We start from the raw sequence: 14,159 nt of genomic DNA, 5'->3' as shown, positions 1-14,159 counted from the left end.
CCATTTGTTTTAAGTCACTTCATTTTTATGTGAATTTGTTAACTGACTTAATCTGTTCTGCTCCGCTCTCAAATTTGTGATTGAGTAAAACAATCTCTTAAAGAATATTTTACACCATGTCAAGAGTTTATTTGACAGTATTTCAGAATATCTTTCAGTAAACAAGTTTTTTGTTTTTTAGCAAAATGTAATATATCAGTACTGTCGCATTTCATAAAAATAGTTGTTCACGTCTTTGAAACTACAGTATCAATGATACAGTAAACCATATTTGTAGGAATACAGCTGTACAAGGTGAATAGTACACAATTAACACTACACATTTATACTGGATCTGAATGGGGATTTATGAACGTGCCATCCTTCACAGGTTCCAATAAAGCAACTTTTTGTTTCTGCATACAAAATCACTCACAGCAGGCAGGGGGACGACCTGGATGGAGACAGAGGGCTGGATATATTCTTTCACCTACATACAGGAAACACATTTCTAAAGCCTAACGGCATGATCTCATGCTCCTTACTAACGTGAACCAGTTCATCACATAAACCAAAAGTCTGTTCAACTTTTAACTCAGCTCAGTAACATTCAGACGACATGTTTTACCCAGAAACCACTTTAGGCCAACTTCAGTCTTGATGGTAAATTTATGCACAAGGTCTTACTAGTAACCCAGTCTGTAGGTGCACTGTCTCACCAAAAAGCAGTTCACCAGTTCTATTCCTGTTTACAAGTATAGATTAGATCTGCATTCTGTCTCACGGACAACAATGCAATCAGATCTTTTGTAACTCCAGTCTGAATGATGACATTTTTTTTGTGAGCGAATATCTTGTAGAGAAAAATGGATGATATCAAAATGGAGAAATGCTGGATGATGGTAACTTCATCTGTGATGTTTCAGTTTCATAGCAGCATGCCTCTACTCTTCCAGTAACAAAACGTTGTGATCAGATGTTTCACAGATCATCTAAAATATTGGGTTCAGATTTTGAGTATTTTCACTGCCTGCAAATGTGAGGAATAAACAACTAAAGCTGAAATAACACTCATCTGACAACAGAAACCACAGTCCACTTAGATAATAACCCTGTCTGGATAAACATTCACAGCTCGACTCTCCCAGATGACTGTAAGAAGAGGGTGTAATGCTACAGGCTACATTTTATCTCCTCTTCAACACTTGGGGACAATGGCAATATCGAAAAGCTATACAGCTGAGAGTGCATCGAGATATCTGTATATAATGCTTGGTAGTAAGTCCCAAGAAAACAGGCTCCACAACTCAACAGTTTGCTGATATGTGTGCATGGTTACTAGCATCTGTTTTGCATTCAGTTCCCAAAACAAATCAACAGCAACAGCTCTGCATTAGTTTGAGTAAGGCACTCTGCCCCACCTCATAACCATCGGCCTCCTGTTCCCCACCGATGCCCCTCTCCCACAGTGATGTGGTACACATAGCACAGTAAAAGGCATAGAAGTGGGAAATATAGACTGGGCAAAAATGTTTCAGTTGAGCATCAAATGATTACAGCACAGCTTATTATTTTGCACGATGACTGCATGGTTGACTTATGACCTTTTTGTGTACATAACAGTATTATGAGTTCTTACTAAGCCAACATTTGACAGTCACTCAGAAGTTGAATTTGATGAAAAAAAAGAAAAAGAAAAAAGATCTTTGTCTCACATGAGTAGTAACTGGTCAGCTCCTGGTCAGAGGATATCCTCCATATAATCTACCTCTGAAAGACATGTGAGCCCCTGGTTAATGACACGGTGGTTTATGTCCATGCACACGACCACTGCCTCCCTCAGCAGTCTGGGTTTGGTGACTTGCACAGTCTTTGATATGTAGTTATAGACGAGGCCGTGGAAATAGTGATCCTAAAATACTGTCCTGGTGTTTTTTTACTCTTTTCTTTACAATGTTTCTAACTACAACACGGCCTGAAAAAGAAAAAGAAAAAGAAAAACAAACAAAACAAAAAAATAAAACACCGACGGGTACGGTTTGGTACATATTTTCCACATCTTTACATTTACAGTATATGATATATTGGTAGGCGTTTGAGATCTTAACATATGTCACGTTAACCAGACTGTCGTTCGGTTCAGTCCTCTAGGAGTTTCAGCATCACTCCCTCCATCTGACAGATTTACAGTCTCATTCATCCCGCTGCAAAGAGAAAATGGAGCAAAAGTAAACCTCTTGGATATACATATGTCTCTCCTACGAGGAACCTTTTTCCACTTGAGGTTATTTTGCACTGACCAAGCTGTTTGAGCAGTTTTAAGCACGCACGCAGCACAGCTCCACTCAGAATCAGACATCGGTGTTTCATCTGTGATCAGAACAACAGCTGTCACAACTGAAGGAGCAAAATCTCTCTTTCTGGGTTCATACTGTATGTTACAAAAGCTGTGAAAGTTCCTCGGTTTTTTAAGGTGGTGGGTGTAATAATCATCTCGCAAGAACAACTGAAACAAAACATGATCTCAGAAGGAAATGGAGAATAAAACAGGATAAAAAGAGTGCGGGGGAGATTTACTGTTCATCCAATGGTGAACTGAATGAGAAGCCAGACAGTGTGATCCAGTCCAAACCAGCTAGATCCATTCTACCTGCTTACTGTGGAGGTCCAGGACCTCAAGGTGCCAGGCAGTTTATCAGGCCCAGGGATGTTCCAAGGCCCAGGGGAGGCAGCGGCACTCCTCACAGGAGGATCTTCCATAGCTTTAGTAGGGCAGCAGAGCCCAGTGTGGCCGCTGGCTCGCTCTTCTTCTCTAGGAAATAGGCCTCTGGACACTAGCCTCTCCTGGAGGCTGACATGTCCATCTGCACTGGCCAGAGAGGCTCCGTTTGAATTCACACTCACATATGTGTCCCAGGGCCAGACAGAGCTCATCCCCTGTGTGTGCAGGCCCTTCCTCTCACAGCAGGGGGAGCAGCTCTCCCTCTGTCTCTCTCGTCTTTCACTGGACCTCCCCTGGACAGCATTAGTAGGCAGAACCCAAGGCTGTCTGTCGCCTGGTCCACAGTCCACCTCTCCAGCACCCTGAGGGGTTCCCTGCCCCCTGATGATGCACTTCTGCTGGGTGGACCTGCCACCTGTTGCTCCTCTGATGGAGCTGTGGTCTGTCAGCGGTGGAGCTTTGTCTGCCATGCACACTGTGGCGTCTAGAGGGAGCTGATGAGGGGAGTCTGGGGCTGAGGCTGGATGGGATGAGAGCAATGGGCGCAGATGAGGTTCAAGGGTCACTTCCTGCAGGGCAGAGTGGGCTGTAGAAATGGGATCCCAGGGGCTGACACAGTCTGTTAAGGAGGAGCAAAACACATTCAGGTGAACTGGAATGAGGGAAAAAAAAAAAAAACATGTCACAACCAGCATGCACGTGCATGCAGAGAGATAATCTGATCTACAGAATGAAACAGTGATACGCAACTTCCTGATATAATGTCAAGCAAACTTGCATGCAAATGTGTGACAGCAGCAAACACCTGCCCATGTAGGCCTCTATTAAGATATCTGCATTAACATGGCAGGATTTATTCAGAGCCTGAAATCAATTCACAAATTTGTTGTTGTGTGAAACCGTCTACTTCAAAGCCTATTCAGGATACACTATTTCATTTGAGGGGTCACTTCAAACAGTAACACACATAATCACCCAAACCCAAGCACACACACACACACAGAAAAACAAACAGCTGCTATTTTCTAGTTCATAAAGTCATAAGCATGCACACATGGATGCATGCCCAGAGAACTGCAGAACACACAGATGAATCAGTATGCAAAGAAAGACGTGCACTTTTTCACAAACCGTGTCTTTAGAGTGGCCCATTAGGAAGAAATAGGGGGAGCTTAGTGTGTCACCTTTCATGCACATGGAGAGGTTGGAAGGTACCATTCCTAAGGGAAGGCAAGTAAAAGCCTATACCAATCATTAGACTTCAAGCAGAGGGGTTACTAGACCAAGTTAGAGAGCAAGAACTCACAAGGGCATGTTTAATTTCAGATGAATAGAATTTTAGAGAGAATGTTAAAGTTAATACATGTTAATGTTTTCTTGAATAAAATGCACAGTATTTGACGAAGAAGAAAAAGCCATTATGGTTATAAGACAGTAATGTTGAACCTAACATAGAATTTCAAGTACAAAAGTGAGAGAGAGATCAGGTGATGAAGCAACGAGAAAGTGCAACAGGTCAGACATTTGGAGATGTCAGGCTGTGTTGGGGAAACCCACCATATTCTGGCACCTGTCCTGTGCCTCTCTTTAGCAGCAGCCTGACCCGCCTGCCTCCAGCCTTGATGAGTTCAATGGCCCGAGCGTGAGTCATGTCACGGGTGCTGTCGCCGTTAATCTCTATGATTTGATCCCCCACCTGTAGGAGACACACAGAGGGCAGGGTTGCGTTCCCTCGAACTTTGTGTATCTGTGGAAGGTTGAAGGCTGACTACAAAAAAATGTTGCACTGGAGCAACCGGGGAATAAATGCCACTAGGTGGAGTTGCTGAGGGTGAGCAGAGGGTCACGCAGTCACTCAGTTTACATTCACTGACTCACTTTCCCCTTTCTTGACCTTTGTAACTGCCCCACAATAGAGATAGCACAGACAGCAGAATAAGCTTCTCCGTTTACTATTGAATAATGAAACATCATACGAAAAACTGAGAAAAAAATATTTTTACATGTAGTGGACTATAATCACACAGCAACAAGTTATGTGATATCATTTTTCATCATCAAAAACTAAACATACTGACCTTTTGCTAATTCTATTTGTGCATCTGACTAACAGAATTACTGTTGACTGGCAGTAATTAAAATTAATTATTATAAAATGTGTTTTTTATCGAATTGTTTATGTTAATTCACCCTCATTCTTCCATTACGTATGGCAGGACCATCCTCTGCAAGGCGCAACACAAATAGGTCCATCTTGTACTCTCTGCCCCCGCGGATACTGAAGCCAAATCCTTTCGCACTTTTCTCCAGCTCCACTGTGAAGTAATCGAAGTCCTGCAGAGCAGCATGAAGAGAAGTTGGAATAAACCAACAGCAAATAAATGTAATGGCTTCGTGTTGAAACAGCAAAAGCAGACAGTTCTTTGTCTGGCTGTACCTGTGGTCTGAAGTCAGCAGGGATGCCCAGGGGAAACTGTGCAGCTGCAGGATGCTGTCTGAAGTCCAGCAGACCAGGTGGGTGTCTGTAGTCCAGCGTTGGAGGCTGTCGATAGTCAGTAACCGGCGGGTGACGGTAGTCTACTGGAGGTTGCCTGTAATCAGTGAATGGAGGATGGCGGAAGTCAGGTTTGACGTCCTGTCTGGCTTTTACCTCTGACCTGTGAGGATCAAAGAACAGAACAAGATCAGAGGAGGAATTGTGGCATGATTTACACGCCGTTGTTGAGAAGAACCATTAAGAGACGAGGTTTATGTGTTTAGTTTGCCATATGAATAACAGTATTACTGTGTGTATGCATCCAAGAAGGGTAACCAGTACAAGGATAGAAATATCACTCCATGTTTTAAACTTTTATGAAGTTCCCACTGGAACTTGATCTGAGGCTCACATACAGACACACCCAACCATGCACACACCCACATATTCATAATCTTGATACGAGGCCTGAATGCTGCTGGGTTCCTGCATTATAGAAGCGAGACCCGAAAGTAAATTATTCACCATAAGAGCCAAGTAGTGTTACACAACAAAGAAGGAACCAGCCTGAGAGCCAAAAGTTGTCACAGGTTTTCTCTTGAACTTACTGGCATGCAAGAAGATGATGACACTCTCTTATCTTTATAAATAGTTTGATATCTGTCACCTTTGAGAAATCCTGCTCCTTCTTCCAGTCACCAAGTGTCTGTTTAAGGAATTTCATTTCATTTCTTTCAAGTGTCCCTGCTGAGTCCAAACAGGAACATCCCACTTAGTACAACTCTTACCTGCCATCATGGAGGTAGAGCTGTGGAGGTGGACCAGAAGCCTGGGTGACTGGGCTCTGCTGGGTTCCAGCTGGTACAGGCTGGGAGGCTGCTGGTGCAGGAGGTCCACTCACAATTTGGCTTATCTGAGCTGGTGTCTGACTGGGCTGCACAGGTGCTTGACCTGACTGAGTGGACGTTTGGCCTGGCTGGGGAGCCGTTGGGGCAGGCTGGATGCCGCCTTGGCTTGGCTGGGCTACAGGGCTGGGCTGGGTCTGTGGGCTGTGTTTCTGGGTCATAGGGCTCTGCTTCTCCGAGCTTGGCCCAGAATGGGATCCTATGAGGAACATATTGTGAGCTAAGCATTCACCTGAAAAATGTCTCTGGAGTTAATCATTTTGAAGAAATTGAAAAAAGCATGCTCCTGATACACAAGAAGAATTTTCTGCAAAGTGATAAAAAGCATACAAATAGAAAATGATTAGAATTCAAATGTGGCAACCAAAACATTGCAGGAGCTTCTCTCCTCATAAACATGTGTCCTTGTTTTGAATTTTGCCTGAAGGTTATTTTTATACGCTTCCCCTTAGACAAGTAAAACAAAATATAATTCATGTAAGTCAAAGAAAAATGACTTTGGTCAGTGGTCTTCATCAATTACAATGAAAACACTATAGAAGAATACTGATACTTACCCTCCTCTGGTATGATGTGCAGTGTCACTGTCAGTCCAGCATCTTTAATAAGCTTGACAATGTCTGCATGTGGCATGCTGATGATGGACTGTCCATTGACAGCCAGGATCCGATCACCCACCTTCAGCTTCCCACACCGGTCTGCAGGGCTGCCTTCTATGATGCGTCCTATTTTGTGTGGCACAGCTGGGAGGAGGCATTAATAAAATGATGGTCAACACCAATTTTGAAAATAGACACGAACAACACTGCTAATAGGTAATTTTTAAGTGGAGGTAATAACACTTTGAGTTGTTTTGTTGTATGAGACTCAACAATTCAACACTCTGGGGATGTGCAGCCACTTAAAAACTACAGTTTGAAATACTTAGCCTTCCAAAACCCCGAACCGGCAATAATACACTGATCTTAAAATAATGCACGTGGTTTAAAAAAAAAACAAAAACAAACTTTCATCGATGTCTTAAACAAATAATTCCCAAAAAAATAAAAAATAAATAAAAATCTTCAGTATCTTCAGTGTAAAATATTTCTGGATACACCATGCAGAGAAATGAACTGAGTGCACTGCATGTTTCTGTGACTGAATTAATGTATGTAGGATATAATAAAATCTTCAGTGTGCACTCAATCCAAGCTGACTCAAAAAACCCCACAGTCTGTTTAAATATATTTATATTGGTTATATAAAACAACATTCAAGACTTTTAAGGTGTTTAAAACTATCTTGGCATGAAATAAGAATACACACACACACACACAAAGCTAATAAAGGTTCTGAAACTATCGAACAGGTTAAGAAATACTACTCAAATAAATTAATTGGTGTGGGGACTCCAACCCAAAGGTTATTAGAAAAGAAGACATACGGATATTATACTTATGACCCCATTTCTGGAGTGAAGTATCTTCTGATATCTGCTATCTGCTATCCACTGATATCTTAAAAATTTAACATTATTCAAATTAAAATCTCCTGAACTGTAGAAGAGCAACAGAGACTGTAGCACTAGGACTGATAGCTATTGCAAAAACAACCAACCAAGGACAAATACCAACCTTGGATTCCTCGATCAGAACAATTTAAAAAAAACAGTAACAACCTTTAGGGATCCAGACAGAAGCAACTCACTGATGACAGTGGCGTTCTCTGGTCTATTGAGGGAGCTGATGATGACGAAGCCAAAGCCCTCGTTCTCCTTACGATGAATTACCACGTCACTAGTTTGCAGGGTGGATCCCTCTGGTGGAGCCGTGGGAGCAGGAATGGTGACCGTCGGAGGGCCTGAGGCTGAGGCTGCATCGCTGCGTGGAGAGCTGTGTTGTGTCGACACTGAGCCGGGGCTGCGGCCATTAACAGGACACAGTTCACCTTGAGGAAAGGAAGTGAGAAGACAGATTGAGCCAAAGCAACAGCTGTGACTTTGAGCCAACACAACTAGTTTACCCAGCAAGGTAATTTACTTGAGGCTTGTTTTCAAATGAAAGCAGCTTTAAATGTAGCCACTGGAGAAATTCCAGGGTCTGCATGCAACAAAGCAACTCCCTACCTACAGCAGGGATCCTGTCGAGGCAAAACATTACTTGTCTGTCTCTCATGTGTAACCCCACAGGCATTGCAGGTATACTGCATTTAGACATACAAATCACAGCAAGCTGCGCAGTGAACAAAGAATAGATATATGTGTGATCTTCTACCACAGAAAATATGTGTGAGTGAGAAGTACGCACTGATCCTACAGTACACAGGTTCTTTTTTAATTTGTTGCCAGTGAAATGTGCAGTTTGTTGTCGAGTCTTGGTAAAGTGTCAAACAGACAAACAGCAAGGAAAAAAACCCAGCAGCCCCTAGCATAAAAACCCAAGAGTACAAACACAGAACCAAACTAAACAAAATCATTTCCTCACCCGGCATTTGCACTCTCCTTCTCACAGTCAAGCTAACTTGACCATTGCGAGCAGCTGCATGCATCAAGTCTATTACATATTTGTGTGGTTTCCCAGCAACCACATTTTTATCCACAGAAATTAGCTCATCCCCTGGTCGAAGTCGGCCATCACGCTCAGCAGGAGTGTTTTCTATTATGGCGCCAATAACAATCTGTTCAAAGAAAATCAATATTAGCAGCATAGACGAAGATGAAAGGGATGAGAGAGTGAGACACACAATAATTGATTTATCTAGCTTGCAAACTAATTTCAGGCCATGGAGGCATTTTTCAATTTCAAAATATTCTGCTGCCACATTCTCACAGTTTGCATGCTGTTGTACACTTGCACAAGTTAGCAAGGTGTTCCATCAGTATGGGAGGTACGGAGCAATTAGTGAGTCAGGAAGGTGTGAGAAAGTCCAAGTGTGCTTGTCTGTGTGTGTGTGCACGCGCATGTTATTTTGGTTAGTTGTGTGAGCTGATGTCAGACGAGGTTGGTATGCGTGAGGTTAAAAATGTTTGTGGTCCAGCCCGTCCCATACGAGCCTTGTCACGGGCGTCCGGACTCACAGCCTGCACGGCCTCGTCTCCCCCCAGGATGCGGAAGCCAAACCCGGTCTTCTCTCTCAGCAGGTGCACCTCCACTTCTTCATACTCTGGACCTGATACACACATACATTTAAACAATAAATGATTTATCGCCTAAAATATCACACCCACATAGTTCATGTGTTGAATGCAACATAATGTTCTACATAAAATGACTAGAAATTTCTGCACTTACGTCGGCTCTCATAGATAGCCCTGGACTTCTCATAAAGGTCATAAGGGTCAGGCTTGTTAAGGTCAAAGCCTTCAGTGGAATCAGGTACAGAAGTGCGGTGCTGTGGCTGGTTTGGGAAAGGAGTGCCAGGCGGCAGGACTGGACCAGACAGGTTTGCCTGAGGGCTGCCATGCGGGTCCCACTGATCATTCAGCTACAAGGGAAACACAAACTGTTTTTAATTGAAGATACAGGGGGGTACATGGATCATGTCGCCTGGGATACACCTGCTATTTGGTTCATGTTGATGCAGCAATGCAAAGCAAATTAGAATTGGATGATGTGCTTCACACACTCACTAACAGGCAGCCACATCACTGGTCTCATCGTTCAAAAGCAGCTGTGCCTATCACATCACCTAATGACAACAGCTCAACACAACAAAGTACTGTATTGTGTTGATTCTGAGTGGCACAACCTAAACACACAGCACCTCCAATCTACAGCCAGATGGTGTCTGTTTTTATTTCACTGAAAATGTTTTAACAACAAAACAAACAACAAACAAAACAGAATGATAAAAATTATTAAAAAAAAATATTGATGAGGCTATTTGTACTCCATCCCACATTATAGATGGTAACACTGTGAGAGATTTCTGCTTTTCTGCCACAATGTATCGTCTTCTATATAAACAACAGAATACAGAGTGGCAATGAACCAGTGTATGGGATTTAATTTAGGAAAACATAATAGACTCAACGTCCCTCCACGGATCCGTGCTGTCGCCAATCACCGCAAACTTTACCACAAATTCAACCAATCAGGTTAGTCTGCCCCCACGTGTGTATTAGTTAAAATGAGTAGCCAGCAATTAGTTTCAAAACTGGTGGTCTCAACCCAAGTTAGAGGTCCAATCACGGCCACTTCTGGTTCAATCGAACAATAAATTGAACAGACAGATTGTTATCTGTAGCGTAGCAACCAAGATTTCTGTTTCCGGGTGCCGTACATGCTTTCCGCTAGTGACATCAGCAATTTGAGTCTGCGCGCAACTCGGGGACATTCTTGGGGACAGCTTTTACCGGGGTAGGTCTACTCATCCTTTTTTTGGGGGGGGGTCTGCGTCTCAAATCGTGTGTGTGTTTGTGCATGGAAGTTACCAAGTATAAGAGGGACTGTTGAGAAATTGAAAATATTAACGTGAGAGTAGACCAAAGTTGGAGATGTCATTATTGCCTTTGATGTGCAGTAGAAGTTGATTAAATTTTATTGAAAAAATAAGCTTCAAAGCATTGCAACTTTTGCCGCAACTTTTGCTGCAATGTTTTGAAAAAGCTGCAGGGAAATCAGGCATTTCAGGTCGCAACAATCACAAAAAAGGTCTGCGAAATCCTGGAGGGACTGTTCAGCACATCTGAATGTTCAGAATAACATTATGAATGAATGTTGATCGTCTGGGCAGTGACAGGTGAAGTTCAGATCGTCCCGCAGCTTGTGAAGTGTAAGATCTAATGTGTTCAAACCAACGAGCAGGTCACAATACAGCAAAAGTCAAGCGCCTGTGTTACAACAGAGCCCCAGTGCCAAACAAAAATCCTTGATGCTACTATCTTACCATCCCCGCTAAAACAAACAAATCTAGTTCACAGATGCACATTTTTCTGTCTGCCTGTTTCTCACACACATAAGCAAAAAAACTTTTTGTTCATTCTTTGTACCTGTTTGGAGGCCTTCCATGGAGAGATGTGGCCTGTGTAATAGAGAAGACAGGGCAGAATGAGACAATCTTTCAGATCTTCATCAAACAACAAAATACAGATAACAATAAGGACACAACAAAAACAACTGCAATGGTTTCTACAAATGAGATATTAAGATTAAAATCATCTTCCCTTAACATTTGGTGTAGTTCTCATTCTCACTTTGCTGATTTCATATTCTCCTGTGTTGGGCTTGTTTGTATTACTTTTCTTAAACAGGTTTGGTTGTTGCGTTTGTTTTCAACATAATTACATCATTAGCTGTGGGCAAAAACAGAGAGACCCCCTCCCCCAACACACACACACACACACACACACACACACACACACACACACACACACACACACACACACACACACACACACACACACACACACACACACACACACACACACACGGCTGCAAACGCTCTCTTTCAAAATGTTTGCAATGGAGCAAGTCATATTTTATCCGCATGTAGGAAGTAAGTAGCAATACATCGCCCCTGTGACTCCAGTGAATCTTACAAGTCTTACAAAGTCATTTATGCAGCTGAGACCCAAATACATACAGTTGGACGTGAAAGAAAAACATGCAATAGCTGCTTCATATAAGTATTCAGCCGGAATCTTTACACATGTGGATTGAAATAGAAACACATGAACACACTCATCAAGCACACCAGACTCCTCCAGCATTGCCAAAGACTCCTGCAGCAGATGTGGGTGCTTGTAAAATATCCTTTAAATATGTTTAATAATTATTCAGTTTCTCCTGAAAATGTCAGAAAGCACTAGATGGAGTATATTTATGGAATTACTCTCCAGCTACATCTGCCTGCTTTTTAGATGTACGAGATAAAAGCCACACCACTTAGCTACGAAGCTCAATGGGGCAACTTTCTATCAAAATCTTCCAGTGAGGAGGGATTACAGGGAAATAAAATCAATAGATCATCGCTAGATCCCTTTGTGTGAAGACAAAGTTAAATTAAAATGATTTTTCCCCTTTCCTTCAGATTTTGTCTTTTAGTTTTTCATATTTTGCACAACTTGCCTCGTTGCCAAAATTGGAAATGTTTGACTAAAAGCCCATGAATGGCAGAAACATGAACAAAGGTTTGAGCAGAGCTATCCACTGTGCTGAATCATTTCAGCACAGTGGCAGCAGGGAGAGGGCTCTGTGGGAGGTTGAGTCTAATAACCACATTCAGCAGGGAATACAAGCCTTAAGGGAATGCTCTAAGGAATTCTAATAACTAATTTTCATGAAATTTTCCTAATGACTCACTGAAGGAAATGAGTATGAGTACGATTGTCCACTCGTATTAAAAAGGGGCGTCACCCTCACAGATGCATTTAAGCTTAATTTAAATGCTAATGCGGTTGATTGGCATATGTGCCGGATGTGTGGCACACTCGTGTGCATGCTGATGAACTACAAATGAGTTACTCAGAGAGGCTTCATGTGGCTTCTCTCACGAGTCAGTGGTCAAGAAGTCTGGCAGGCCAGCCTCGCAGACTAGCCTGCTGAGTTCTGGAAGGCTTTCAGATCAGCCTGATTGGCTTGTGCAGTCTGACACGCTTTTCTTCACAGCCATGAGCTGCATCCTCATTGGTGCAACAAAACATCTCTAGTCTGTGGTTGGCTCAGCTTCAAGCTGGGATGTCAGGACGGAGCTGTGAACACGACCATAGCTCTGTGGAAGTCTGGCAGAGTGCCCACACTACGACGGAGCAACCAGACAGACACACACACATATCCAACAGAAGTCTAGCACCCTGTCAGTGTTACAGAACACACTGGTGCACTCAGTCTCACAAAGGAAATAATGTGTGTAGCCTGAATTCCACATAGGACTAAAAACCACAAAGGACCTTCTCCTTTTTTTTCCCGTCCCCACAGAGTGGAGAGAGACACACTGATAGCCAAAGAGGTTCCTGGCGTGTTGGGCTGATAATCCCAGTGGAGCCATTGTCCTGAGTGATTTGAGCGGGTGAGTTTGAAGACGACGACATATTTGACCGAAGGGAGGTGATTTGTCACATTCAGCTCAGCATTTAGAGAGATATCTCTTTCAAGCTGTGTGAATGGCTGCAGATTTTGAATACAGATTCATGTATGCACACATGGTGATACATTAAGATATGTAGGGCTGTCACATTTCTCAACCACATTTCGCTTTTTTTTTTTTTTAAATGGCGTATTAGTCAGGGAAACTTGAGTGTATGCCGTTGCAAAGCTTAAACACCAGGTGGCAGATGTTTTCCCTACACGCTCATAGGATGCTCTGCTGCTCAGCACCACAGCGTTTCATCGCAGTCGCATTCATGTTGATCTTTACAGATGCACAAACACAAACATAAACCTCACAATAAAGTGACTGAATATAGTTCACTGAACAACAAACAGAACAAAATCACTTTACTTAGATCAGGCACCAATTTGTCGATGCATCCTCAATAATTGTCAATAATGTAGTGAATACTAAGGACAACAAGACTGCCTTTTATTCAGCTGCCCATCTAACCTGCTAATTAACATTAGACAGTGTGAGGTGTCAGGAGCAATAAAAGCTAAGGTCTTTAATTGCTTTTCAGCTCTAATAATTCCTGTCACACTTCAATTACTTAAGTCTGAGATGCATATAAGACTAACTGCCTTTATTCCTAATTTAATATAACCCATGAAAAAGAGAGCCTATCTGTAATTTGTCGTCATTGTTCTGTTATCATCTCAGAAACAATACAAATGAACTCTTCACTCCTGGCAGTTCATCATCAGAAAAACCACAGACACGATGACAAAACGGGCATGAAAATGTGAACTGTACAGCTGCTGGGTAGCACAAAAGCAGACATCGATCTTTTGAACAATTAATTTTTAAAAGGCCAACGGACGGGAAGACTTTCACTCTGTTCACTTTCATCCAGGTGGTGCTGTAAATCATCGCAGGGATCAGTGGGTGTGTTTGTCAGATGGCCATGGGCATTCTACTGTAGGTGGACCCAGGTAATTATCTCAGTCTAATTCTGACCCTTTGACCAAAGCAATTTTTAGCCAATGAGTGCAAGAGCCCATGT

General features: G+C 42.6%; 1 protein-coding gene across 1 annotated transcript in view; it reads right to left on the bottom strand.

The window, feature by feature from the left end:
- Window positions 1-160: 160 nt before the first annotated feature.
- magi2b (membrane associated guanylate kinase, WW and PDZ domain containing 2b) overlaps window positions 161-14,159 on the bottom strand; it is a 69,312-nt gene continuing 55,313 nt past the window's right edge. Inside the window, exons 12-22 of the mRNA XM_029522422.1 lie at window positions 11,055-11,086; window positions 9,355-9,547; window positions 9,117-9,232; window positions 8,548-8,740; window positions 7,772-8,011; window positions 6,640-6,825; window positions 5,966-6,281; window positions 5,139-5,358; window positions 4,892-5,035; window positions 4,259-4,397; window positions 161-3,320 (exon numbers count right to left, since the gene is read on the bottom strand). Coding sequence (XP_029378282.1) covers window positions 2,626-3,320; window positions 4,259-4,397; window positions 4,892-5,035; window positions 5,139-5,358; window positions 5,966-6,281; window positions 6,640-6,825; window positions 7,772-8,011; window positions 8,548-8,740; window positions 9,117-9,232; window positions 9,355-9,547; window positions 11,055-11,086 — 2,474 coding nt within the window. The 3' untranslated portion in view covers window positions 161-2,625. The remainder of the gene's footprint in view (window positions 3,321-4,258; window positions 4,398-4,891; window positions 5,036-5,138; window positions 5,359-5,965; window positions 6,282-6,639; window positions 6,826-7,771; window positions 8,012-8,547; window positions 8,741-9,116; window positions 9,233-9,354; window positions 9,548-11,054; window positions 11,087-14,159) is intronic.

Source organism: Echeneis naucrates, chromosome 16 (genome assembly GCF_900963305.1).
Source record: "Echeneis naucrates chromosome 16, fEcheNa1.1, whole genome shotgun sequence".
In the NCBI taxonomy this organism is placed as follows: domain Eukaryota; kingdom Metazoa; phylum Chordata; class Actinopteri; order Carangiformes; family Echeneidae; genus Echeneis; species Echeneis naucrates.
Note: the sequence above shows the minus strand (reverse complement) of the source record. Positions and strands in the feature narration are given on the sequence as shown.